Source organism: Pieris brassicae, chromosome 2, assembly GCF_905147105.1.
Source record: "Pieris brassicae chromosome 2, ilPieBrab1.1, whole genome shotgun sequence".
Classification (NCBI taxonomy): Eukaryota; Metazoa; Arthropoda; class Insecta; order Lepidoptera; family Pieridae; genus Pieris; species Pieris brassicae.
In genome coordinates, this window is record NC_059666.1 from 15,479,842 (window position 1) to 15,507,477 (window position 27,636).

At 44.5% G+C, this 27,636-nt stretch overlaps 3 protein-coding genes across 3 annotated transcripts; 2 read left to right on the forward strand and 1 right to left on the reverse strand.

Moving 5' to 3' along the window:
• Positions 1 to 6,024, forward strand: LOC123720371. The gene is made up of 2 exons (XM_045676951.1): positions 1 to 195; positions 287 to 6,024. Exon 2 carries the CDS (start codon positions 1,062 to 1,064, stop codon positions 3,078 to 3,080), a length of 2,019 nt encoding a protein of 672 aa, XP_045532907.1. The 5' UTR covers positions 1 to 195; positions 287 to 1,061; the 3' UTR covers positions 3,081 to 6,024.
• Positions 6,025 to 14,086: 8,062 nt separating this feature from the next.
• On the forward strand, positions 14,087 to 15,911 carry LOC123720293. The gene is made up of 2 exons (XM_045676840.1): positions 14,087 to 14,518; positions 15,231 to 15,911. Exons 1-2 carry the CDS (start codon positions 14,087 to 14,089, stop codon positions 15,489 to 15,491), a joined length of 693 nt encoding a protein of 230 aa, XP_045532796.1. The 3' UTR covers positions 15,492 to 15,911.
• Positions 14,541 to 27,478, reverse strand: LOC123720294. Its single transcript, XM_045676842.1, has 3 exons — positions 26,715 to 27,478; positions 16,229 to 16,345; positions 14,541 to 15,206 (listed from the first exon to the last, which is right to left on the reverse strand). The coding sequence occupies exons 1-3, from the start codon at positions 26,727 to 26,729 to the stop codon at positions 15,036 to 15,038; spliced, it is 303 nt and encodes a 100-aa protein (XP_045532798.1). The 5' UTR covers positions 26,730 to 27,478; the 3' UTR covers positions 14,541 to 15,035.
• Positions 27,479 to 27,636: the final 158 nt, after the last annotated feature.

A 27,636-nucleotide genomic window follows, 5' to 3' on the forward strand; every position in this document is an offset into this window, starting at 1 on the left:
CAAGTATCGATTACGCGCACTCGGACCCGAGTTCATTATTTTTATCTAACTATCCCGGCTTTTATTGAAAAGCACGTAATAGTTGCCAAGAGGTGCAGTCGCAAACCAGCTGAAGTTACTACTAGGTGACGCCGTTCACCGCCTATCCTGTAGCCTTCGGGATTCGGGAGAAGCGGTGGAGCGCGCCATGTACCGGTAGTTTCGGGTCGTGCGTGACAGCCTCCCGGCTTCTGTTAAAAGTATTTTTAGTGTTTATAACATTTTTAACATGAAGCGCATTCCGCAGATCGGTGAGGAAAAGCGGACCCCCCGCCCGCAGCGCCCACGCTCCCATTCAGGTCGAGCGAAGCCACCTGCGGGAACTGAGGACACCGCCTCCACCGGACCATCACCCCCAGAGTGCGTCACAGCGCACAGCTCAGCCGCAGCCAAGCAGCAAGCTGCGCCAAGCTGTTACAGCTTTGCGGAGCCAGCTTCGCAGCAGCAGAGCCGCAGCCGCTCTATGGAAGTCCCCAGGGACCGTCACCCGTCCCATCAACGACGTGACCTTACACCAGCAGCTCGAAGCAAGAAAACGGTGCGCATAGCAGTACCCCTCCCGCGCCACCCCGCTCAAGAAGCGTCTGTTACTATGTCGGCCGCGACATCGCGCCCCATCTCCGGCATTCACCTTGGCTTGCCCCCGCTACCCCCGCAACGTGCGTCGTCTATCACTGCACCGGGCGCAACCGCATTCCTGAGCGCCGAGATATCGCGCCGTGGCACCGGCGATCACCCTGAGCCACGTGCCCCTCTCTCCCCCCTACCCCCGCAACGAGCGTCTACTACTACGCCGATCGAGACCCCATTCATTAACGCTGAGTCATCGCGTAGCCGTACTGGCGCCGTCATTCATCTAGAGGCGCCCCCCCCCGCTACCCCGCAATACGCACCTGTCGTGACCTCATTACTAAATCCCGAGATCCCCCTGCCCCCCCCCGCAACGCGCGTCTGAAACTGCACCACCCGCGACTACGCTTCTCAGGCCCGAGACATCGCGACTTGGCACAGACGTGCGGGCCATGTGCACAGGTACACACCTACACTCTACGCTGCCTCCACCCAGTGAGTGCTCCGGTATCGACGACATATTGCGTATGCTCGACCGCGATCCGGGTTTCAGTGCCGCGTCCTCGCCGCGGACGGCATTCGAGTCCGACCTGATCTTTCTCGCTCAGTCGGCCGCATGCTCGTTTGCGTCGCGCGGGATGCTGCGCGCTATGGCCCGGTACGCTAAATCGCGGGAAGAGACACTGCGCAATAGCGGCATGCTGGAGTCGCCGCTCACCGAGGCTGAACAGCGGGAGTTGGCGCTGGTCCGCGACGAGTGTCGCTTCCCAGCGCGCACCCCGGCTACCCCTGTGCGCCGGCCGTTCTCAGCGGTGGACCCCGGCTCGGAGGGTGAGTCTGCAGCAAAGCGCCCATGTGCACCGTCGTACGCACCGGGCTTACCTGGCGAACCCCGACTGGCGCCAGGTCGCCGCCTCGACATGGGGCCCTCAGTCCTGCCGCCGTCGGAAACCGATCCGCCGTCTGACACCTCTCCGCCGTCTGTAACCGCTCCGCCACCCGCCGCCCCCTTGGCTGGCAGGGCAGCGAGCGCCATCGCACCCTCCGGTGCTACCGACGCCACATCTTTTGGACCTGATGACCCCGTTGCTCCGGTTGGTGACGGCGCCCCCCCTAGGATGCCGGTGGCACCATCATACGCAGTGATGGTGGCCGCTCCTACAGTTCACGCGCAGCCCCCCAGAGCCCCTGAGGCCCCGAAGAAACCTGCATACCCACCCATTGTCATTGAATGCCTCCCCAATTATGTGCATCATCTGGGGAGGATTAGGCAAATTTTGGGACGCCCCGCTAATACCAGGGCATACGGTAAGGGTTACCGTATTTCTCCCGAGTCAGCTGACGAGTACCGGGTGATCCAGCGTTACCTCTCGGACCTGGAGAAGGAGGACCGCCGGGTCTCCTGGTTTTCGTACTCCATACCAGCAGAGAAAGACCTGAAGGTGGCGATCCGGGGAATCCCGGTCACCACTGACCCCGAAGAACTGGCCCAGGCACTACGAGCCCTCGGGTATGAGCCCGACTACATACGCCCCATTCGTGCCAGGAAGGGCCGACCCGGGTGCATCTTCCTCGCCGTACTGCGGCGCACACCAGACATCACCCCTGCCATCTACGGCATAACCGAGCTGCTGTACATGACGGGGGTTACGATCGAAGCCTGGCGCGGGAAGCAGGGCCCCGCGCAGTGTCACCGCTGCCAGTCGTTCAGGCACTCGTCTGTTAACTGCCACCGTCGGATGGCGTGCGTTCGCTGCGCGGGAGAGCATCGCGCGGCAGACTGCACGCGGCCTAGGGACGTGCCGGCGACTTGCGCTAACACTCGTCTTGCCCGGTCCGTAGGGAGGAGGAACAAAACAGGCGTGCAGGCACATTTGCCAGAACCGCGCCGTCTCGCCCTTTGCGCGGGCGCATCAAGCAACAAGACTCTGTTCCGCAGGCGACTATGGCCGCGACGCCTGCGGTCGCGCCCCCGACGTCCGGCGTCGCTCCTAAAGGCGACGAGGACGTTTTTACCACTGTGCGACGTCGCACGAGACGTGGTGGCCGTAAACGTCGCGCTCCACCCTCGCTGGCCGCTCAGGAAGCAAGCCGCGCTGCCGCAATTCACGCTGTCACCACCGACGTCGCCACCCGCGCCGCCGGAGCCACTCATCCCAGTCAAGCCGCTCAGGCCACTCATGCTGCACAACCGACTGCACCAGCGCCTGAACGTGCCGCCACCGCACCACCACCACCCCGCACGGCACCGCCTCCGCGCTCACGCACCAGGTCCCGTGCGCGTTGGCCTCAAATGGAGGAGGCGCTGTCTGCGGTCGCCAACATTCTCCAGGCCATGCAAGCCGGGGAAAATCCAGCCCCGCTCTTCAGGAGAGCGGCATCGGCCTTCAAAGGCCCAACCCGAGGTCGCAGTCGCAGATAATGGGGGGCCTACGGCTCCTACATTGGAACGCGCGTGGCCTCGCTGGTAAGGCCAACTACCTAAAACACCTTCTCCACTCCCAGGATATCGACGTCGCCCTCGTGAGCGAGACGTTCCTCGCTGAAACAACAAGATTGCGCCTCCCGGGATACGAAGTATATCGCCAACATCATGTCGACTCCAGCGGCCGAGCCTACCGTGGCCTAGCAGTCATGGTGAGGCGCCGCATCCCGCATCGGCTGTTACCTGAGGTGGCTGTCACCGAATGTGCGGCCCTGGGTGTGGCCCACGGGCTTCTTCGCGGTCTACGCCCCGCCAAACAACCGATACAATTCCGCCGATATCCGCGCGCTCCTCACCGCCGCCCATCCCTGCGTCATGGCCGGTGACTGGAATGCGAAGCACCCGGCATGGAATTCGCGCGTAGAAAACCCACGGGGTAGACGCCTGCTACACGATGCCGAGACGCTGGATTTTTCAGTGTCCGGCCCGGACATGCCGACGCACTACCCTGACCAGGCCAACCACCGAGAGGACACCTTGGATATCGTGGTACACCAGGGACTGACGTGCCAGATGACACAGGACGTGATCGTTGACGAGTTCCTGTCCGATCACCTCCCCGTGGTGGTCACCCTACTGGACGCCGCGCCAAAAATGGCGCCACGAACGCCGCCTCGTCGGAGGTGCATCGACTGGAGGGTCTTCGAGCGGGCCCTCGACGACGCACCACAGCCGCGCCCACCTGACACCCCAGCGTCCATAAACGAATCCGCTACCTCTTTCACTGTATTGTTACAGAGCGCACTCGCAGCTGCTACCACCGAGCGCCCTCTACCGACGACGTACACACAGCTGCCGCCTCGTTTGCTGGCGCTCATCCGCCGCAAACGCGCACTACGAAGACGCTGGCAACTGACCCGCTGTCCGCGCATGCGCGCAGAATTGCGCGCCGTAGCCGAACGGGTCAAAACCGCGCTCAACGATCACGCCACCGAGTCATGGGAGCGTGGCCTAGACGAGGCCTCCACAGATTGGGTACGCCTGCACCGCCTTTGCAGGCGCCTCAATGGTGCAGCCGACCCCATTCGCCCGTTACGACACCCAGACGGCACACTGCGCTACGACGCCGAGGGCCGCGCCGAGCTGTTCGCGGACCACCTACAACGGCAGTTCTCCCCTAATCCCGCGGAGGACTCAGCACGCGCATTAGAGGTCGAGACTGCCGTCGCTGAGCAGCTTGGCGCCCCTCTTCCGGCAGACGAAGAGGTGCTATTCTTCTCGCCGAGCGCCGTAAAGAAACACGCAGCGAGGCTCAAGCTCAGGAAGGCTCCCGGCCCGGACGGTATCACCAACGCAGCTCTGCGTCACCTGCCCCATCGTGCGGTGGTGACGCTTATGCGTCTTTATAATGCGATCCTCCGGACCGCACACTTTCCCGATCCCTGGAAAGAGGCTCAAGTCATCATGTTGCCCAAGAAGGGCAAGAGCGTCTTCGACCCGGCTAGCTATCGCCCAATTTCGCTACTCGCCACGCAGTCCAAGCTGTTCGAGGCCATGCTGCTGCCGACAATCAGGCGGCACTTTACACCCCGGCCCGAACAGTTTGGATTCCGTAGTGAACACTCCACCACCCTCCAGCTGTCGAGAGTACTACACGATATCACCGCCGCCCTTAACAAAAAAGAGGTGGCGGCTGCGGTATTCCTCGACATGGAGAAAGCCTTTGACCGGGTCTGGCACGCGGGACTAGTGTGCAGGCTCCTCGACTCTGACATACCGCGGCGCGTGGTGGCAATTATTCGCTCCTTCCTCCTCAACCGGCGTTTCCACGTCTCAGTCGAGGGGGCGAAATCGAGTTGTCGTCCGATCGCCGCGGGTGTCCCCCAGGGCAGTTGCTTGTCGCCGAGCTTGTACTCAATTTACACTAATGATGTTCCAGTAGCAGCGGGGTGTGCGGTGTCACTGTTTGCGGACGACACTGCCTACGTCGCAACGTCTCTCAACGCGCGCCACGCAGCCATCAAACTGCAGAGGTCGCTGGACGCCCTTCCCGCGTGGCTGGCAGAGCGGCGCTTAACCGCCAATGCCGCCAAGACACAGGCCATAGTCTTCGGCTGGCGACAACTCCCGCCGCCACTCCATCTACAAGGGGTCGAGGTCCAGTGGCGCCCCAAAGCGACCTACCTAGGCGTTACACTGGATCGAGGCCTCACAATGCGGCATCATATCGCTGCAGCTACGGGCCGCGCAAAGGCGGCTGCCGCCAGATTGCGCCCCGTACTTCAGTCATCACTACCAATAAAGCGGAAACTGGCGCTGTACAAACTCTATGTTCGTCCTCACCTTACGTACGCGGCGCCCGCGTGGTATGCGCTTGCGGCCGAGACGCATCGACGTCGGTTGCGGGCCGTGCAGAGCACCACACTACGGCGTATCGTCGACGCGCCGCGCTACGTAAGGAACTCCACAATCCATCGAGACCTAAAACAGGAGAGCCTGGACAGCTTCATCAAAGCGCTGGCGAGGCGAGTGTTTGAGCGTGCGGACGCCTCCGGCTTCCAGCACCTCCAGCATCTCGCCCCGCATCACACCAGGCCACCCGACCACCGCCGAGCCTTCCCGCGCGAGTTAGTGCGCGCGGAGGATATTGATACCGCTTGAAGGTCCAGTTTTCGACCCGAGTACATCTAAAAACAAATGGGCTGGGAACCTCCTGCCGGCAAATCGGCGCGCTCAATGGACTTCGTCCGCAGGTCCCTCGCTGGGCTTCCCTCGGGTTTACCGGGGGTCTCACCCGGTGTGGTCTGACCGCGAGTCCAGCGCGCGCCGCACCCCCCCCATTACCACCGCCGCGGGGGCTTCCCAGCCCCACTGACAAACATCTACACCAGCGAGTGCTGCGTGAGCGAGGACGCTCCGCAGCACCTACGAGACCTAGTGCCGCTCCAGGCCCAACACAAAGACCGCCCCGTCGTTGAGCGGGGCGCGAACAGATACCCCCCGCAAGCTCTTGGGCGTAACGGGGCTCCCGGCGCCACCCGCGGGTGCAAGCGCGGAAGAAAGCAAAGAGAAAGAGAACTCAGGCAGTCGTTCATCAACCATTGCCCGGTGCACACGTTACGTAATTACCGAATAGCCTTTGAAATCTTTACCTATTGAATTTGTTTATTAAAATCGTATTGAATTAAGAGACTGAAATTAGAATTGGAATAAATCAAGTGATTGGGAGAATTCTTTGTGTTTGTTATCTTAACAATGTCGGGGCCTGACGCTACATATATTTTTATTTTTGGAGAACCAGCTCCCAAAAATTGGCAATTATAATCTCTTTATAATATAAAAAAAACTCTGGTATCTTTTATTAATAATGGTTTTCTTATTTTTACTTTATATTAAATATTTATTATAATGATCAATGAATCTTAGAACTTATAATCTAGAATTTAGTATGAATTTGTACTTAGTTATATTTTTTGTATAAATAGGGAAAACTGTGCTGTATGTTTATGTTTGAATGTGTATTCCGTTTTTGGCTTTTTGTATAATGTAATTGTTTAATGAGTAGCTGTAAGAATACTTTAATAAAATAAATACCTTTTTTATATTCAGATCCATGTGGAACTGGAGAAGAATTTTCTCCAAATTGGAAACACATGAACAGTGTGTTCAGTTTGCGGAGCAGAGAGGACTCATCTTAGCAGGAAAAATGTGCACATATCATAGAAAGGCTATGACTTTAACAAAAGAGTCAGGGCAAATTGGGAAATTTAGATCAAAAGAAAAACCGAAAAAGCAACTGCCGCACGAAAACAGTCTCTCGTGCCCTTGGGACCTGGTTCGAAAACGCACACTTGTCCCTCACATTGATATTTCAAATAATGTATGCATTTAGTGAGGGACTGTCTTACCACCAAACAAGGAACTACCGCTAGGTCCTAGCGTGCAATGACGGCCAAGTAGTGTCTGATAGAACTGTGGCTGACTGGTCTGGACTGGACTGGACAATTGCTATATATGAACTAGAAAATCAAAGGTCCCAAGGGAAGTTAGGGGGCCCTAATAAAGTGGTTCAAATAGATGAGTCAAAATTTGGAAAAAGAAAGTATAATGGCGGTACACATATTGAAGGACATTGGGTGATTGGCATGATCGAAGATGGTAATGTCGATCTGCGGCTAGAGGTGTGTCCTGATAATGAAAGGTTTGCGGACATATTGGTGTCACTTATTAAAAAAAACATGTTAAGGAAGGCTCCATCATTCACACCAATCATTGGAGAGCATATCTGAGCCTTCCGGAGCATGGATATAGTCGTGAAATAGTTAATCATAGCGACTCAAATGAAAAAGCCAGTGGAGGGGTTTAAAAAAGCAATTTAGACAACATAAAAACAAACATAATTTTACTGATTGGCTATGTGAGTATACATGGAGAAGAAGAATTTCGATAAATCATTTGGATGCATACGAAGAACTACTAACTGCAATTAAATATGTATGTAAAATATAATAAATTTATTTCATTGCCTGCCCTTCCCTTCCCCTAGAGTGTATATAAAAGCTCGGAGGTGCGTATGAAGAGCACCCAGCGTTACCTACTCCATACCAGCAGAGAAAGACCTGAAGGTGACATCCGGGGAATCCCGGTCACCACTGACCCTGAAGAACTGGCCCAGGCACTACGAGCCCGAATACATACGTCCCATTCGTGCCAGGAAGGGCCGACCCGGGTGCATCTTCCTCGCCGTACTGCGGCGCACACTGGACATCACCTGCAATCTACGGCATAACCGAGCTGCTGTACATGACGGGGGTAACGATCGAAGGGCCCCGCGCAGTGTCACCGCTGCCAGTCATTCAGGCACTCGTTTGTAAACTGCCATCGTCGAATGACGTGCGTTCGTTGCGCGGGAGAGCATCGCGCGGCAGACTACACGCGGCCTAGGGATGAACCGGCCTCTCTCACCCCGCCTGTCACTCGTCTTGCCCGGTCCGTAGGGAGGAGGAGCACAACAGGCGTGCAGGCACATTTGCCAGAACCGCGCCGTCTCGCCCTTTGTGCAGGCGCAACGAGCAACAGGATTCTGTTCCACATGCGACTATGGCCGCGACGCCAGCGGTCGCACCCCCAACGTCCGGCGTCGCTCCTAAAGGCGATGAGGACGTTTTTACCATTATGCGACGTCGCACGAGACGTTGTCGCCGCAAACGTCGCGCTCCACCCTCGCTGGCCGCCCAGGAAGCAAGGCGCACTTCACGCTGTCACCACCGACGTCGCCACTCGCGCCGCCGCAGCCACTCATACCAGACAACCCGCACTCATGCTGCACAACCGACTGCACCAACACCACTCCGCACGGTACCACCTCCGCGCTCACGCACCAGGTCCTGTGCGCGTTGGCCTCAAATGGAGGAGGCGCTGTCTGCGGTCGCCAACATTCTCCAGGCCATGCAAGCCGGGGAAAATCCGAGCGCGGCATCGGCCTTCAAAAGCCCAACCCCGGGTCGTAGATAATGGGAAGCCTACGGCTCCTACATTGCAACGCGCGTTGTCTCGCTGGTAAGGCCACCTACCTAAAGCACCTTCTCCCCAGCGTCCATAAACGAATCCACTATCTCTTTTACTGTACTGTTACAGCCGCTACCACCGAGCGCCCTCTACCGACGACGTACATACAGCTGCCGCCTCGTTTGCTTTCGCTAAATCCGCCGCAAACGCGCACTACGAAGACGCTGGCAACAGAACCGCTGTCCGTGATGCGCGCAGAACGAACCACGCCACCAAGTCATGAGAGCGCGGCCTTGACGAGGCCTCCACAGATTGCTTACTACTACACCGCCTTTGCAGGCGCCTCAATGGCGCAGCCGACCCCATTCGCCCGTTACGACACCCAGACGGCACACTGCGGTATGACGCCGAGGGCCGCGTCGAGCTGTTCGCGGACCACCTACAACGGCAGTTCTCCCCTAATCCCGCGGAAGACCCAGCACGCGCGTTTGAGGTCGAGACTGCCGTCGCTGAGCAGCTTGGCGCCCCTCCTCCGGCAGACGAAGAGGTGCTGTTTTTCTCGCCGAGCGCCGTAAAGAAACACGCAGCGAGGCTCAAGCTCAGGAAGGCTCCCGGCCCGGACGGTATCACCAACGCAGCTCTGCGTCACCTGCCCCATCGTGCGGTGGTGACGCTTATGCGTTTCTACAATGCGATCCTCCGGACCGCACACTACCCCGATCTCTGGAAAGAGGCTCAAGACATTATGTTGCCCAAGAAGGGCAAGAGCGTCTTCGACCCGGCTAGCTACCGGCGGCACTTTACATCCCGGCCCGAACAGTTTGGATTCCGTAGTGAACACTCCACCACCCTCCAGCTGTCGAGAGTACTCCACGACATCACCGCCGCCCTTAACAAAAAAGAGGTGGCAGCTGCGGTATTCCTCGACATGGAGAAAGCTTTTGACCGGGTCTGGCACGCGAGAGTAGTGTACAGGCTCCTCGACTCTGACATACCGCGGCGCGTGGTCACCAATTATTCGCTCCTTCCTCCTCAACCGGTGTTTCACCAGAGCACCACACTACAGCGTATCGTCGACGCACCGCGCTACGTAAGAAATTCCACAATCCTACGACACCTGCAACAGGAGAGGATGATTTCATCGGTACGCTGGCGAGACGCATGTTTGAGCGTGCCGACGCCTCCGGCTTCCAGCACCTCCAGCATCTCGCCCCGCATCACACCAGGCCTCCCGACCACCGCCGAGCCTTCCCGCGCGAGTTAGTGCGCGCGGAGGATCCTGATGCCTCTTAAGTTTCCGGTTCCGACCCGACTACATCCTAAACAAATGGGCTGGGAACCTCCCGCCGGCAAATCGGCGCGCTCAAAGGACTTCGTCCGCAGGTCCCTCGCTGGGCTTCCCTCGGGTTTACCGGGGGTCTCACCCGGCGTGGTCTGATCGCGAGTACGGTGCGCGCCCTACCCCCCTACCACTACCGCCGTCGTGGGGGGCTCCTCAGCCCCACTGACACACACACACACCTTCTATTCTGACCATTGTGATCGGGGGGGGGGGGGTTGTTTCTAATATCATACTGAACAATGTTGCTAGAGGTGGAGACAGAGTTCGACCGCATTCGCTATGTTGTACATGATGCACTATAAAGGTTTTTGTAGAAGTCAGTTGCAATGTTAATAATATCTTTTCGGTTATACTTTTCTTTACCAGACTCTTTCAGGCCTTCGCTCCATGTTTTCTTTGTTCTCAACTCTTTATATCCTCTTTTTAAGCTTCCTTTTTCTTCTAGATATTTTTCAATTATCTTAGTTCTGTGTTTCTTGTAGTCCGTTTTTATATATTATATTTACTTGTTAATTTGTATGGAGGCTTCAGTTCGTTTTTCATGGATCGAATTTGGTTTTTGGTTTTCTGAAGTTCGTTTCTTCTACATAGAAGTTTTTTGTACGGTCCGTTAGTATATTGCGGTCTTTTTTTGTATGGATGGACTTATGTACGTCTTGCAGGCTTTTTGTGATAGAACTCGTTATTTTCTCATAGTAGATTTAGGATCAGGTAGAGAAAAACAAGTTTTGAGATTTTCCCTGTACATTTAAATTTTTTCTTCATCATTGAGTATGCTTCTTGGGTTTATTCCTGTAGTTTCGTCTACTTTTTATTGGTTTTGAGAGTGAGATTTGACCTCGTGAGTGGCCTGTGGTCTGATTTAAAGTTTATTCTTAATGTATCTATATTTAGAAATAGTTGTGGATGACTTGACAGAATATAGTCGATCTCATTTTTATATTGACCGGTTGGAGAGCGCCATGTCCATCTTCTTTTGGCTTTTTTCTTATAAAAGGTGTTTATGATAGCTAGTTTGTTTTCCATCGCAAAGTCTATAAGTTTTTGCCCTCTATCGTTTCCTACTCCGTATCCGTAGCTTCTCATTATTATGCCTTCGTCCATTTGTGGCTCTCCTATTTTGGCGTTAAAGTCTCCCATTAGAATTAATTCTTCGTGTGCCATGTCTATGGCAGTGTATATAGTTTTATAAAAGGTGTTTATTTCTTCTTCATTTGCTTTTGTTGTTGGGGCGTAGACTTGTATTATAGTCAAGTTTTTACCTGGTAGCTTCAAGTTTAATATAGCGACACGTTCCGAAACACCAATATAGCTTTCTAGATATTGTTTCAAACGTTTGTTATTGTTATTATGAAGCCCACTCCATATAGGCTCGGCGTTTGTCCAGTGAAGCAGAGAATGAATTTTTCATTTTCATCTATTGCGTTTCCGAGGCGTCGGACTTCCGAAATACCTATTACATCGTATTTTATGTCTTCTATCGATTTTTCTATTTCCAATATTTTTTCATATGATGAAAGCGTTCCAACGTTGTAGATTATTATATTAAGATGGTTATTTTCCTTCGTTGCCTTTTTTCAAAGCTTGTTTTGTGTGGTATGATGATGATGTCCTTGGAGGGTTTTGGTCATAATCTTTCGCGGTGACCAGCCGTCTTGAAAGATGTTTCTTGTATTCTGGTAAGTTGTTTTTAAATTTTTGTTATCGTGTTGTTTTCGGTAGTTAGTTTTTTGGTTTAGTGCTCTTCCAGTAGAGATATATATTTATCCTACGATACAAACTAATAATGCTGCCGTTGTGGTCATACCAAAGTTCAATGTCGTTCTTAGACTCCAATATGTTATAACTGTGGAGGTCAACATGCAGGTGTGTCATGTGATAGATCCTCTGTACTGGGTAATGTGTAAATTCGAATGGTGCCATTCAGCGATAGATGTCATCATGTCCTGAGTTTGTGAGACAGACAGAAATCAAAGTTAAAATGGCTCAGCTAGTAGCTTATGCCGAAGCTAGTAAATATTTTCCTTCTATTAAGTCTTCATACGCAGATGCATTAAGTTCAACAATGCCGGAAGTACCAAAACCCGCATATTCTTCCGCAGCAAAGTCTGTATCTCGTAATAACTCTACTAATCCCTCATATAAAAAGAAGTATTCTTAAAACCTCGCTCTCTTTCTAAACCTCGAAATGGTTGTGATAGTGTTGCTCATAATAACGTATTAAAATACCAAAATCCAGAGCCTAAAAATAATGGATTGGAAGATAATTCAATGGAATTGCAAGAGTGTTGTGCCAAAGAAACATGATTCGATATATTTGATAATTAAACATTCTCCTGTTGTTGTCGCATTATCGGAGACGTGGTTGAAACCCTGGTACCTATTTAGGATCCCTGGATATACCTGCTTGCGTGATGATAGATTTGATGGCCTTAGTGGCGTAGCATTACTTGTCAGGAATTCATTTTCTCAATTTTTCTGAAAAAGCGTTTTATTCATTAATCTCTAATGATTTGCATCATTAATAGTGTCGGTTTCAAAATTGATAATATTTCTATAGTTTCTATTTATCTCGCTCGTTACTCTTTTATTATTCCCAATAGCGTTAATAAATTACCCTCTTCACTTAGTCGTCCATTCATTAGGTGACTTTAACTTTCATCACTAAATGTTTGGTTGTGGCACTTCTGACTCCAATGTACGTTTAATTGAAATATTAGATTTATATAATTTGTGTTCACTTAATTCTGGCTCACCAACCAGACGTAAAAAGTCTAATGAAATGCTTAGCGCAGTTGACTTATCAATTTGTACTCCAGATCTTGCTTCTTCTGATTCTTGGTACACCTCAACATCTACTTTTGGCAGTGATCATTTCCCAATTATCATATCCTCGCCTATTAAACGCTCTCCATATCAAAAATGACAACCACGTGTGAAATATAAATTTAAAAATGCTGATTGGCTTACATTTAAAATCCTTGTCGACTCTAAAATAAAAGATTTGCTCGAATTAGTTAGCGGTGGTGAGACCAATTCTTCTAGAGCTTTGGCTACATGTTTAATAGATCTGCCGACCAGATTTTTCTGTCAAAATATATCCATCTAATAAGATTCCTTTTCCTCCATGGAGTAAATAGAAGAAAGGAAGCTGAGATAGTCTATGCAGAGGCCATGTCCAATGAAAATTTAGATATTCTCAATGAAGTTATTAGTACCACACATAAACCTCCTCAGAGACAAACAGCAGGAAGGCTGGAAATTATTTTATACTTCTATATCTCCTACGTGCCCTTAAGAAGTTTGGAGCAGTATTAAACGTTTTCGATCTGCTTTCTTCTTTAATCTTTATCATTGTCTTCACTTCCCCGTTTTGTAACAAATGCCGTTTTAGACAGATCAGCTCCTCTTTCAGCTGCTGAATTGATCTACATTCCTTTGGAATCGTCTTTGACAGATGAATTTTACTCACCTTTTTCATTACATGAATTAAAAGGTGTGCGCTTTCACATATTAAATATACATCTCCAGGTCAGGATGGTATTATGTATTCATTTTTATATCATCGTGGGGATAGTGCTTTAGTGTCTTTTTTTTAATTTAATAAACTCAGTCATAGTCACAGGTAATATTCCTGAAACAGAAGTCTCAAGAAGTTATAGTAATTAAAAAACCTACCAATGATGTTGCCTCATATAGAGGCCTATTGCGCTGTCTTCTGTTTTAACTAAATTGCTGAACATCTTGTGAAGAATAGTTTGGAATGGTTTATAGAAACAAGAATTGAATAGCCAATAGTCAATACGGTTTTCGTAAGTAAAAATTTACAATGGACAATTTAGCTATATTAACCACAGATATTCGCTTAGCTTTTGCGCGTGAAGAAGATATTCTAGCTGCCTTTTTGGACATCTCTGCCGAATATGATAATCTGATCATTTCTATTCTACAATATTCAATCTCAATCCAATTTTAGCCATCTTAGATCGACAATTCCATCCATTTCTACAGAAGAGCATGCCAATATTCAAATCATAGATTGAGTTACCAATCTATTTTTTCAACCGATCCTTCAGAGGGCCGATCAGAGATAGAAGATTGCCCTCTGTATGAAAATTAGTGTTTATGGTGGCCATATACGCTACGAGAAATCGTTGCGATCAGACGGTACAATAAGCGGCGCCGACGCACACGTGTCAGTGATGGCTTCGACGGACAACGGTTTAGCAATTATTGGATTAATATTCGCCCTGAAGGAAAAAAAAGTGAAGCGGAAAAATCGTAGCATCTGGTGTAAAGAATGGCTAATGAAAAGAAGAGTTCATTCTCATGTCAATTTGTTGGCGGAATTAAAGCTTTTTCCAAAAGACTGGCATAATTTTCTAAGAATGGATCACGATACGTACTTACATCTACTGAATTTGGTAGCACCAATTATCGAAAAGCAAGACACTATTATGAGAAATGCTGTTCTACCCCACGACAGCCTTGTAGCTACTTTGAGGTTTTTATCAACAGGAAGAAATTATGAAGATTTAAAATTCTCTAGCATAATTTCATCTCAAGCCTTAGGTCGCATAATACTGGAAACCTGTGAAGCAATATATAAGGTTCTCCGCAAAGACTATTTTAAGGTAAGAAATAAAAAACGACTAATTACTTAGAATGTAATGTTTATTAATTTGTACTTATAATGATGGTGGATAATACATTAAGTAAAATTAGACAAAAAAGTAGCCGCTGAATTTTGCACTTGTTGGGACTGATCTTGTTGAGAAGTTTGCATTATTGGGGTTTGGAGAATTGACTGGGAGCCTGGATGTGTTTGGAAATCATAATTTGATTTCTGATAAGGTACTGGGCTAGGATTGTTTCCTACAGGGCTGGGAGTATGTGCAACGGGGCTGGGAAAGTTGTTACCATAATTATTAAAACGCACACTGGTTGAATCCATCACTTGGTGTGAAATAGTCAAATTTTCCATCTCTGCCAGAAATAATGTTTCGTTAATTATTTATTCGGCCAAAATACGTTGATGTTTTGTGAGGTTTCTCAGCTTAGCTGCGACGTTTGCTCCATAAATATCAAATCGATCATTAGTAATTGCAGGCCTTTTAAAATGGTTTTGAACAGACTGTAAAACTTGAGTAGTTAGGTTTCATTTGCATTACTTTTTGGCCGACTCCTATTAAACAATGTGTTTGTAATTGAATGAGTATCGGGAGTTGACTGTGAAGTTGTTTGTGTGGCTGGAGGTGACTGTTGAGTTGACTGCGTGGCTGGAGTTGACTGGGCGGCTGGAGATGCTTCACTTTCAATTTCCTGTAACAATTAATATTTTTACAGTTCGCACGCTCGGAAGAAGAATGGAAGGATGTGGCCAAAGTGTTCGAAAAGAGATGGAACTTTACGCACTGTCTAGGCGCGATGGATGGAAAGCATATAGCAATTTTTCTTCCTGATGGATGTGGCTCAGAGTATTGCAACTATAAAAACCATCATAACATGATGTTATTGGCAATCGTTGATGGAAATTATCGATTTCTTTTATGTGATTTTGAAACAAATGGAAGAATTTCAGATGGTGGCGTACTTCACAAACACTAAGTTTTTTGAAAAATTTGATAATAATCAGTTGTGTATTCCAACCGACACAGTTGTCTCAAATAGCTCTATAAAGTTGCCTAATGTGTTTGGGGCTGACGATGCGTTTCCACTTAGAACAGATTTAATTAAGCCATTTCGACAAGCAGACTTGACCACAAATAAAACCAGAATTCTAAATTACCGCGTATCACGAGCAAGGCGCATTGTCGAAAATGCGTTTGGGATCTTGGCATCTCGATTTAGAATTTTCCACACAAAAATTAGTATTGATCCGAAACGAATAGAGTCTGTCGTGATGGCCAGTTGTGCTTTACATAATTATTTAATGAAGACTTCAGAAAGTTCTTACTGTCAACAAGAATGCTTCGACGTAGAAAATGTTGATGACGGGTCAATAACCCAAGGATATGATACATGAATTTAGCGATAGTTAATTTGCAACGAAGAAATCTTGGTAATACTTCGATTGCCGCAAAAAAAGTCAGAGAAGAGTACATGGAATATTTTGCAAGTGAAGGCAGCGTTCCGTGGCAACATAATTTTATACGTTAACTCTTTGAGAATAAACGATTTGATAAAAAAGTTATTTACGTTTACTTATTATTTATTCATGTAATAATATAAATAACTATGAAGCATTCTCAATATGGCCGGATTTACTTATCATATTCACATAACCATATTAGTGCTATTCTACTCTGCTGGCACCACAGTATAATTACACGCAAATGACTTACCTCGTTGTCTGTTGATTCGTCGTCCATATTAGAGCGTGAACGCCTTGGTTCTTCTTGGTCATCCAAAAACAGCAACATAGAGTAATACCATTGTACGGTTCCTGGGTCAACGGGATGCTTCAAATAATAGAGATTTATTGATTTACTCTATATTTACCACTCGCGTGTTACAATAGAATATGAGCGAAATAATGACGTGCTAATTGCTATGTACCGAATGAATACAATTTAACAGTCAAAGAGAGTGCCTACGTCTGGCTATGCTCTCGGGGTGTAACTCCGACGATTTGGGAAATCGTCACGCTTATAAGTGATCGAAATGTACATCCATGGCACGTACAAACATAGGAATTTGTCAAGCTTGTAAACGAGCAAGAATGTACGAACCTTGGCACGTACATAGGGATCATCACGCTTATAATTCTAAGATAGCCTGAGTGAGCAAAATGTACAGCTTTGGCTCGTACATACTCCCCCAGGCAAAAAGTGCAAGATGAATATGTAGTGCTTTACAAGATGAATCCATTATGTGCTTAATAGTCTCTAGGAGATACTTAAAGTCTCTAAACTTATGCTAACACTTCCTACACCAATCCACGGCACTATCACTAACACTAAGACCTATCGGAGTCCGGTCCCGGGTGGGTTCTGTAGAGCCCATTGCGACACTGGCTGCCACTGCTGCTGCCAATGCCGCTATCGACGTCTCCTGCTGCCCATCAATTGTTTTCTGTATTGGAATTGTTGCTTGGCCAGATAGTATCTGCTGGACAGGTGCTACCGTACCTGCTCGACGAAACCTCCGACACAATAGAATCGCTCCTACCACGACGAAGATGCCCAAAATAGAGTATAAGGCAATATACTGATGTACGTCGTGAAATGTTACGCTACTAATTATGGGAGCCTCTTTTCGCATATCTTCCAGATCTGTGCCTATTTTATCAAGACTATTAATTGTGTAGTTGTTTTTTGAATTTTCAATAACATCCGAGGATAAGGACACATTTATCATATTATTAATTGAATCCATATAAGGCGAATAAACCATTGGTCCAGTCTTGAGCACATTCTGATAATCGTTATGAGCATAAATGACACCTTTCTTGTTGCGTAACATGCAACCATGACCTATGCTTATTAATCCAGTCGTATTTGATTGTTCTGCAGAAATTTGATCGCCACACATAATATGTAATGGACACCGATCACAACAAAAGTATAAATATGTATTCTTTTTATTCAGGTCAATCCACTCGTTATCGCATGGCATTCCTGTCTTACATAAGATATCTTCTGGTTTCATATTATAAAACAGTTTAGGTAGATTACAATAATAAATATCGGAATAATAATCACAACTTGATAGCAATTCATTTTCTGACATCTGTATGTATGAATTTTTTTCTTTGTTTATTGCGACGAGATCTGAAATAGGGACAATTTTGACCATCGTAAGTGCGTCACTCTTATAAGGAACAGAAATCACATTATAGATTTCAAAACCATCTCGGCTGACAAGCGGAACCGAGATTTCCAATATTAATTGCTCATAAAGCATCCTTGCCTTAACTCTTAAAAATATATATATATTGCCAAATTGTTTTTGACTATTATTAATTGGCAAAGAAAGATCTGTTGAAATATGATTGGATATTATATTTAATTCCATGCGTAATTGTTCCGACGAAATAAGGTGAAAATTGAATCGACCATGGTAAATATCGGTGATGGTGTCAATCAGATACTCCTGCATATTCCTTAAATTAGCAAGTACGTTTGTTGCTGAAATGCTGTCAAGAGTAAACTGAGTAATGCGCTCTAGTCTATTGATTTCAGTGACTTGAGTAGTAATTGCCTTCCTAACTTCATTTGCGTGTCGATTTATTAATTTTCGTAAATTATAATTTTCTTCCTCTGACCGCTTCATGAGATTGTACTCCGCTTCCAGAACTGATGTCTGATTTTTCCACAGGTTTGCCAAATGCTGCTCATTCTCTTTAACTAAAGAGATATCCTTTTAATATTGTTCAGCGAATGATTCGTCCAATACTCCGAATAAGGAGTGTGCCGCGTATCCGACACCGTTGATAAGGCCGCGCCGACGCCGCTTCGAGCGCGTGCCCGGGTGCTGCGTAAGCAACACCTGATCGTAGTATTTGAGTTCCTCGAAGCTATGACGTAATTGATTCATAGTAATTTCGCAATGTGTTTTTTCATCGAGGGCAGAACACATGCCTTGTAAAGTTTTATAATATTGTTCGAATGCCTTTTCTCCTTCCCAATAGGGTTTCATGTCATAGTAGACAACGATTCTCCATTTTTCCTGAATTAATTGCATATTACTTATTTTGTCTAAGTATAACCCCTTATTATTGTTGAATGTACTTATATTATAATTTTCCGGATGCGTAGCTGATACGTATGTTAAAAAGTATATAAATGAAAGCATTATCGCTAAAACGTTACCGTGACCCTTTCGTAGTATGGGCCGTGGTTTTGCAGATATGTTTGACTCGTTTTCGGCTGCTGCGTTACTGCTGTTCTGCACTGGCAAGGGACTTAATTTGGCAATTGGACGTTTGATTACTCCGTTCTTTGTCTTTAGCGAAACTACTCTGATGATATTATCAGTGCCTGGATGTAATTCTACAACTCTGCCCATAGCCCATTCTCCGGGAGGAATATTCGCGTTGTGAATGGCAACCAAGTCTTGTAATTTTAAGTTTTCTCGTGGTTTTTGCCATTTATTTCGAGATGTCAATGTAGGCAAGTATTCCGATTGCCACCTCTTCCATATGTCTTGGAAAGTTTTCTCCACTAAGTACCATCTCGTTCTTAAGTCATTCTCGGTGGGCAATAATGAAAGTGTAGGGCCCCCAGTTAAGAAATGAGCTGGTGTTAGAAAATTAATATCCTCCGGATCTTCTGAAATTGGACATAGAGGCCTAGTATTTAAACAGGTTTCTAACTGCGCTACGAGTGTCGAAAGTTCTTCATATGTGAATTTTTGATCCCCGATTACCTTCTTTGTATGAGCATTTAAGCTTTTAACAGCTGCTTCCCATAATCCGCCAGCAGAGGGCCATGCAGGTGCATTGAAATTCCAGTTTATTTCCATATCCGTAATTGTGGTGGCAAATTGTTCATTTGCGAATACTCGTTTTAATTCGTCATACCCGGAGTCAAGTACACGATTGGCACCAATAAAATTTGTCCCATTATCACTATAAATATGTTCCGGAGTCCCTCTTCGGGCCGCCATTCTTTTCAATGCTGCTAGAAAGGCCGAAGTGGTTAAATCAGATACTACTTCTAAATGCACTGCCTTTGTAGCCATGCATATAAATACGGCTATGTAACCTTTTGTGCACTTGATCCCTCGTCCTTTGCTACTTTTTATTAGGATATATCCCGTAAAGTCAACTCCAGTATGCTTAAAGGGTCGCGCCGGATTACACCGAGCTTCGGGCAAGTCACCCATTATTTGATATTGCATCCGAGGGTTATTTTTAACACATGTTACACATAATCTCAATTGCCTCTTTACTGCTCTATTACCGCCCACAATCCAGTACTTCTGTCTGATAAGTGATAATGTTAGGCGAGGGCCGCCATGAAAGGTAAGCTTATGCGCTTGGTCTATTATTAAGTCAGTCAGCCTACCAGTATGTGAAATTATAATGGGATGTTGCATGTCTTTACTAATGAAGGCATTTCGCAACCTTCCTCTTACACGAAGAAGGCCATCCTGTCTAAGATATGGATTCAATGCAATTAGTGTACTTTTATTAATGCTCTCCTTTCTTCTCAAGTTTTCTTCACTATCTCCTAGAAGAAGTCGTCTTCTTGTACGTTGCGAATTATCTTCCGTTTCGCTTCCTTGACTTCAGCTAATGTAAGGTATCGTTCCCTTTTATCCTTATTTTTTGGCAAAAGCCGTAATATCCAAGCAACTATACTGATTGCCCGTGAGAAACTACTGCAGTTTTGTATTATTCCCTTTACTGTGTTCTCTGTACCTTGTACTATATTAACTAAATATTGATTTTTTTCTTCTTCCTTCGTAAAATATGACGGAGTTTCCTTGTCATTCCTATATAAAGGAAGCCATAATGGACCATTCCACCATAAAGAGTGCATTTCAAGTTGTTTGACGGAAATACCACGACTGGCGCAGTCTGCGGGGTTTTCCTCTGATTTAACATAGTGCCACGTGTTTGACGGCATATCTTGAACAATTTGCTTGACTCTGTTGCTTACAAATGGCTTCCATTTCTCAGGCTGTCCCTGTATCCACCCCAATGTTACCATGGAACGGATTCCATGGTAACATTTAATTTTATTATACCCTAAACATGCTTTAACTTTATTAAACAGCTTTGTTAATAAAACCGCTCCACATAATTCACCTCTCGGAATAGAGATTTTTCCTTTAACGGGTACCAATTTTGTTTTGGCTGCCACGAATGAAACCTTGTTGTTTATTCGACAGTAAATAACTGCGGCATATGCTTTATTTGATGCATCACAAAATCCATGTAGCTCTAATGTGCTGTCCGGACTAGTTTGCAACCACCTCGGGATCCTTATTTTAGAAATACTTAGTTCTATTTCTTCTTTATATTGCTTCCATTTTTTCAAAATAGAAGTAGGGATTTGATCATCCCACTTAATGTTTTGCTTCCATACTTCTTGAAAAATTATTTTCATAGCTGTAATTGCAGGAGCTAACCAACCCAGTGGGTCAAACAGCTTCGATATATCTGATAAAAGCGCTCTTTTGGTCGTCTTATTCGAGAAATCAAATGACGATTGAAACATAAAGCAGTCTTCTTTCGGGTTCCAGTATACCCCTAATGTTTTTGAAATAAGATCTCCTTTAAACGTAAATATTTGCTGGTTTTGATCTCGGTTAATTTTTTCCGAAATCTCTTTCAGTATTCTTGGTTCATTGGAAGCCCATTTTCTTAAAGTAAAACCCCCTGAATGCAACAAATCCTGTAACTCCGTTACCATGCTGCATCCTTCTTCTATAGAATGGGCCCCATATATTAAGTCATCTGTATAAAATGCCTGCTCTGTGATTTCCGCTGCCCGTGGGAACCGAGGTCTTTCATCCATAGCTAGCTGTTTTAAAGTCATCATGGCTAAAAAGGGCACCGCCTTTGTGCCATACGTTACGGTTGTCAATTCATATTCCTGTAACGGTCGACTTTGTGAATTTCGCCAAATATATCTTTGCATTTTCCGATCGCACTCAAAAATGTCAATATTTCTAAACATTTTCTCCATGTCTGCGGTGTATACATATCGGAATCTTCTCCACTTTAATATAAGGGATTGTAAGTCTTGTTATAGGTTGTATACAGGATACATTACGTCGTTTAAACTAAGTCCCGTTGATGTCTTTGCTGATCCATTGAATACAACACGCAGCTTTGTAGTTTTCGAATGTTCCCGGGTAACACAATGATGAGGTAATACCCAATCTCCGAACCCTTGTTTTCTATGAAAGACATGTGCCCTAAGTCTTTATACTCATTTATAAAATCCTTATATTGCCTTGCAGTTTTTGGCTGTTTCGCTAATTTCCGTTCCAGGCTGTGAAATTGTGCTACCGCCATTGGTTTGGACAGACCTAAACTTTCCTTAAAATTATCTTTTAGCGGAAGTCGAACCTTGTACCTTCCATTTGCTTGGCGCAGTGTTGTTTTCTTATACAAGTAAAGACAATATTGGTCTTCAGAGGACACGACGGATGGGGACTCTTCAATGTCTTCTATTTCCCAAAATTTCTGTAAATCTTCAGTGTTATTTAGTATTATGTTGCATTGATATGACTTAAGTTTTCCACATAAGATCCATCCAAATCGTGTCTGTTGTGCTATTGGTTGTGAAAGATTTTCCCCTCTTAATATTCCACTCATCATAATTTGGGCGTAGACATCGGCCCCAAATAATATGTCTACTTGACTGCTTCTGTTAAATTCGGGATCTGCCAATTCGATGTCTTTGATATAAGGCCATGACGGCATATTAAAGGAGTTATTTGGCAATTTGTGTACTAAATTATTCATGATAAATACTCTTGTTTTTAATGTATAGTTAGATAGAAGTACAGGTCAATGTAACCTGACCCTTGATTCGTTGTGTGTTTTCCCCTATTCCTGAGATAACACCATTACAGCCTTCCCTCTTTAGTTTCAACAACTGTGCTGCCTTTTCGCTAATTATTGATATTTGAGACCCCTGGTCAATAAGTGCGTGCATGAGGTAAGGCTTTCCATTCACCCCTAACACTTTAATTTTTCCGGTGGCTAAGAGGACTTTTGAAAAATCCTTAGATGTCGTATGTACCCTTTTTGAATGCTCGTACTCGTATAAGTACTATTTTGATATTGAAGCCTGTTTGTAGACGGGCGATTAGGTGAATTCGAACTATTTAATGCATTATGTAACCTTGTATTATGCTTCTGATAACAAACTCTGCATCTGATTTGTGAAACACAATCCTTGACATCGTGGTCACATAAACAATTAGTACATATCTGTAATGCTAAAACTGTATCAAGCCTTTCTCTATGATTCATAGCTATAAAAGATTTACAATTAAACGTGACATGATTAGCTGTTTTGCATATTTTACAGTACGTGTTTTTAACTATATTGTCATGGCCTCGATTACTCACTTGCGATGACACGAATTTATTGTTGATCGGCTTATTATTAGACCGATATTGATGTTTTGTAACAAGACTCTGCTGAGGTTTGTTGCTTGTTGTTTCCAAGGCAGTAAATGTTTTTTCCAGGAAATCAATTAAATCTTTAAGCACCGATAACTCTTTTGGATGCTTTAGTGATGCAATATATGCTTGATAGGTGTCGTAATCTAGTTTTTGAGACAGAATATGAACTATAATGGTATCCCAATGCTCTACACAAATCCCCAAATTTTTGAGCCCATTCAAGCATTCCAAAGTGATATCGTGAAGTCTTTTAATTTGCCCCAGGTTGTCCTTTTCAATCTTTGGAAGCTGCATAAAACTATTTAGATACGATGTTAAAATATGTTTTTTGTTGTCATATCTATTTGTGATAATTTTCCAACATGCGTCATAATTCTCGTTGCTAACTTGCAATTGATTTATAAGCCTCTCTGGTTCCTCTCTTAATTTTGATTTTAAATATTGCATTTTTTCTGCGTTAGAGAGGGTTGAATTTTTGTGGATAACTTGTTCAAATAAGTCCCGGAATGATACCCATTTTTCAAAACTGCCGTTAAATATAGGTATTTCTATACGGGGAGTTAATTTCTCATTTGGAGTGATAGAGTGCAATTTGATATTTATCTCCTTCCTTTTGTGCCTATATATGGCTCCCTGTTCGTAATATTTTTCTTGATATTCGGGGAAAGTTCCCGCGAGCTCGGTGTCTATTTATATGTGATTATTATAAATCGCGTCCCAACGCGACCTCATTTCACCTCAGTTCCCATTTTTCGGTAATGGAATCTATATCACATTTAATTGAACGGTGATCGGAGGACCTAAAAAATGCCTCCTACTTGCAGAGCAGATTCTTAATCCTTTGGGAATACCCCTTCTGCTTGATAGCATTGATACCAAACCCTTGTTGTTGCTGGGCCGATTCTTGTCTTCCAGACGTTCCTTGCTCCTCGAACTCGCTAACGCTAGTGCTGGCCTTAGGCTTTTCCATTCTTAGTAAAATGTCCTGGTAGGCCTGACTCAATGTTTCCTTTATTGAGTGGTATGATCCCTGGCTTTGTTCATATTCCATTTCCTGAAAGTACTTATGATTCTGGCTATATTCTATAAGCATACGGTCATGGTTGGATTGAAATTTGTTCCATAATTCCTCCAAATGAAACAGTCGACTTTGAAAGTAGTCGGGATTTCTTTTTCTTTCTGCTCCGTCCTTTTTGTAGTTATTTGTTAATTTCTGAATATCCCCCCATACTCTTAGTTGGTCTTGGTATAATTTATCCATAATGATTTATTGTATCCAATAAGATGCCCCAGTCAACAGTAAATGTTGTTTAAAAGTGCTGTATAACGTGCCCTATTCGAAAGGGATTGCAGTTATTATGCTGAAGTAAGATAAATCTAATATTTATCAAATTTTATGCGCTCAAACAATTGGAAAGGACTTACTGTACCGACCGCTGTCGCTTGCCTCTCTATGTTGCGCTTGACGTCCGTCGCCTTGTTCTCGGTTGCCGATATATATTGATACGTCTGGATTCTTGAAAAAGTTGGGAGAGGGCTTTATGCAGTTTACCTCTCTCCGTTGAAGATTGACGTCCGTCGCCTAGTTCTAGGTTGAAAGGACGCCGATATATTTGGACTAGTCTGGATCCTTGAAACCTTGCTCTCCTCTTTTCTATTGATGCGGATGATGGTATTTGATTTGCTTGATGACCCAACGAACCAGCAGTGGGATGTTTTTCCACGGCGCCGATCTTCAGGAAAACGGAGAAAACCGCGAACGCGATCAACTGAACGCGAAAGACCCGCTATTCCCGGATAGCTCGAAGGACCAAATTGTACGGTTCCTGGGTCAACGGGATGCTTCAAATAATAGAGATTTATTGATTTACTCTATATTTACCACTCGCGTGTTACAATAGAATATGAGCGAAATAATGACGTGCTAATTGCTATGTACCGAATGAATACAATTTAACAGTCAAAGAGAGTGCCTACGTCTGGCTATGCTCTCGGGATGTAACTCCGACGATTTGGGATATCCTCACGCTTATAAGTGATCGAAATGTACATCCATGGCACGTACAAACATAGGAATTTGTCAAGCTTGTAAACGAGCAAGAATGTACGAACCTTGGCACGTACATAGGGATCATCACGCTTATAATTCTAAGATAGCCTGAGTGAGCAAAATGTACAGCTTTGGCTCGTACAACCATAGTTTTGGTTTATACACTTCTTGGGTTCCTGCTCCTGATTTTTTTGAACCAGCGATCTTCTTACGCTTTTTTTTGTAAGTAGAGCGAACGTTGTTTATTTTTTTTACAACAGCATCTTTGTCAGCCCTAGGGTCTACTGTTTTCAATTTTTCAACCAGCTTAGTATATGCTGAACGTTTTAAGTCACGATTGTGATACTCTTTGCCTTTAATATTCCAAAGACAAGGTTCACTGCGATATAACTCAATAAATTCTTCAAACCATTCGCGATTAGTTTGAGACGCCATGACGCGTGCGCACGTCTACCCGAATGTCGATCGACGACAAAACTGAACACGAAAACGGAACGAGCGCATACACGTTTCGATCAGTCGGCAGTTCGTCCGATTCCGATAAATCAATTGAAATTTTCGTATTGTTCCGTTCGACTGCACAGTCTTAAAAAACAGAGTACAGGATTTCCTAGAATTGTTGCCATTGATTGCACTCATTTACGAATTCAATCATCATGTAAGTAATTTATATATTTCTTTTAACATTGTACATTATAGTATGAAGTTGTAATAATAATAAGCACCATTATTTTCTTTAGGTGAAGTAATTGGTGAATAATATGGTAATTGAAAAGGATATTTCTCTTTAAATGTACAGGCTGTGTGTGATGCAGAAATAAATTTTATTAATGTTGTGCCCTATGGCCTGGTGCTGCTCATGATGTAACAATTTTTGAAAACTCAGCTCTACAAGTTAATTCAAATTGATTGATAAGAAGGTAGAACTTGATAAATGTGCCAAATAAATTAACAGGTATATTTGTTTATAGCTTAATATCATACAGGTCTACTGAGAAATCACTGGATGGTTGGTAATAGTGCTTACGGTATAGAAATGTCGCTTTAACATTGCATTTGTCACTAGTAAAGTAAAGTTCAAGATATTATTATTGCCACAGCTGTTATGCAACATATTTGTAAGGATTATAATTGGGTAGATATACCGGCAGAAGTTTGAGTTCCAACACTTGATACAATTTCAAGTCAAGAAGTTAATGAAGGAAGTCAAGACATAACTGAAAGAACAAGCCTTATTAAAAAATTATGTTGTTAATCTATCTATAAAATTAAATTAGTATTTTTTTAACCAAATATTAGGAAAAAGAAATAAAAACATAACATTATAATATGAAATTTATTTCATTATATTCTTATATATTACTAATATGTTAGCAAAACCTACAAAATAGTAAACTATACCAAGCTAATTAATAATATTCTCTACAACCTTTTACTTCCTTAACTTTTGTATTTCAATTTTTTTTTAACTCTAAGACTAGACTTTTTATTAGTTCTAAGTTCTTTATTTCTTAATATTAAATGTTCATTTCTAGAAATTTCATTAAGTAACTTAGTCTATTAATTTTTGTTCAGGCATATAATATTCTGCTATTGCTATATTTCATTTCTTTTTTCCTTTGCTACTTCTCTTACGAGCATTCTTCATTCATATGACAAAACACTCAAATGCGGGAAATCAGCTTACGGTTTCAACATCCATTACGACAGAGATTATAGTTGTATAATTTATAATATTATGTTAATTTGTAGTTAAACAAACCGCACTAATATTTAGATTTTAGAAAATAGCGGTCACAAAGATTCATGAAGCCATGGGTTGACATTTGTCAGTTGTCACAAAAATGAAACGTTCCGTTCCTTACTAAAATTATATTACCACAAAAAACAAATTATCATATTTATTAATATAAATAGAGACCTTAAACGTTTTTATCAGTAGCTACAGCCAATAATATTTGTTACTATAGATACATAGTCCTACTTATTTTATCTTATTCCAAAAACAGCAACCTTTTAGTATGCTTAAACAAACATATTGCATTTAACGAAACGCGGTCGAGAGGAAAGGATCACGCAAAAGATTGCGTGCAATCTATCGTCGAATAAACAATCGGGTAGCAAATGTGTTATATTGGCATGCAGATTGGAGATCGATCTTTAGATATGAATCAATCCAAGATTAGATTTAGACTTAGATTGAGGATACATTATTAATTTTGGGCGTTTATCGTCAATTTACTATCCTGCAGATACATATTATTCATCGATCAGAAAGATGGTAATAGTACTAAGTTAAAGCGTATAGTTTTTAAAAGCCTTCCCCAAGGTTTGGTTCTTAGCCCACTTTTATATAACATTTACACATATAATTTTGTATCATCTATATATTCCCATATAAATGTGCTACAATATGCAGATGATTGTTGTAGCGAAATAATTTACTCAAAATCAAAAGCTTTATTATTTCCGAATAAATTCATATATTTACTAAAGAAAGTAAATTATCATTGTGACAGACGTGACGCACTAAATTTTAATAAAGGTATTAAGTATATATATTATCCTGCTATTCACTTTACATATGGCAACACTTATGTGTGTTCTTT

Coding starts and splice junctions, on each gene's coding strand:
- LOC123720371 (XM_045676951.1), top strand. CDS start 1,062: ATGTGCACAGGTACACACCTACACTCTACGCTGCCTCCACCCAGTGAG.
- LOC123720293 (XM_045676840.1), top strand. CDS start 14,087: ATGGCTTCGACGGACAACGGTTTAGCAATTATTGGATTAATATTCGCC. Junction 14,519..15,230: donor TCCGCAAAGACTATTTTAAG/GTAAGAAATAAA, acceptor ATATTTTTACAG/TTCGCACGCTCGGAAGAAGA.
- LOC123720294 (XM_045676842.1), bottom strand. Junction 15,207..16,228: donor ACGAATCAACAGACAACGAG/GTAAGTCATTTG, acceptor TAATTGTTACAG/GAAATTGAAAGTGAAGCATC.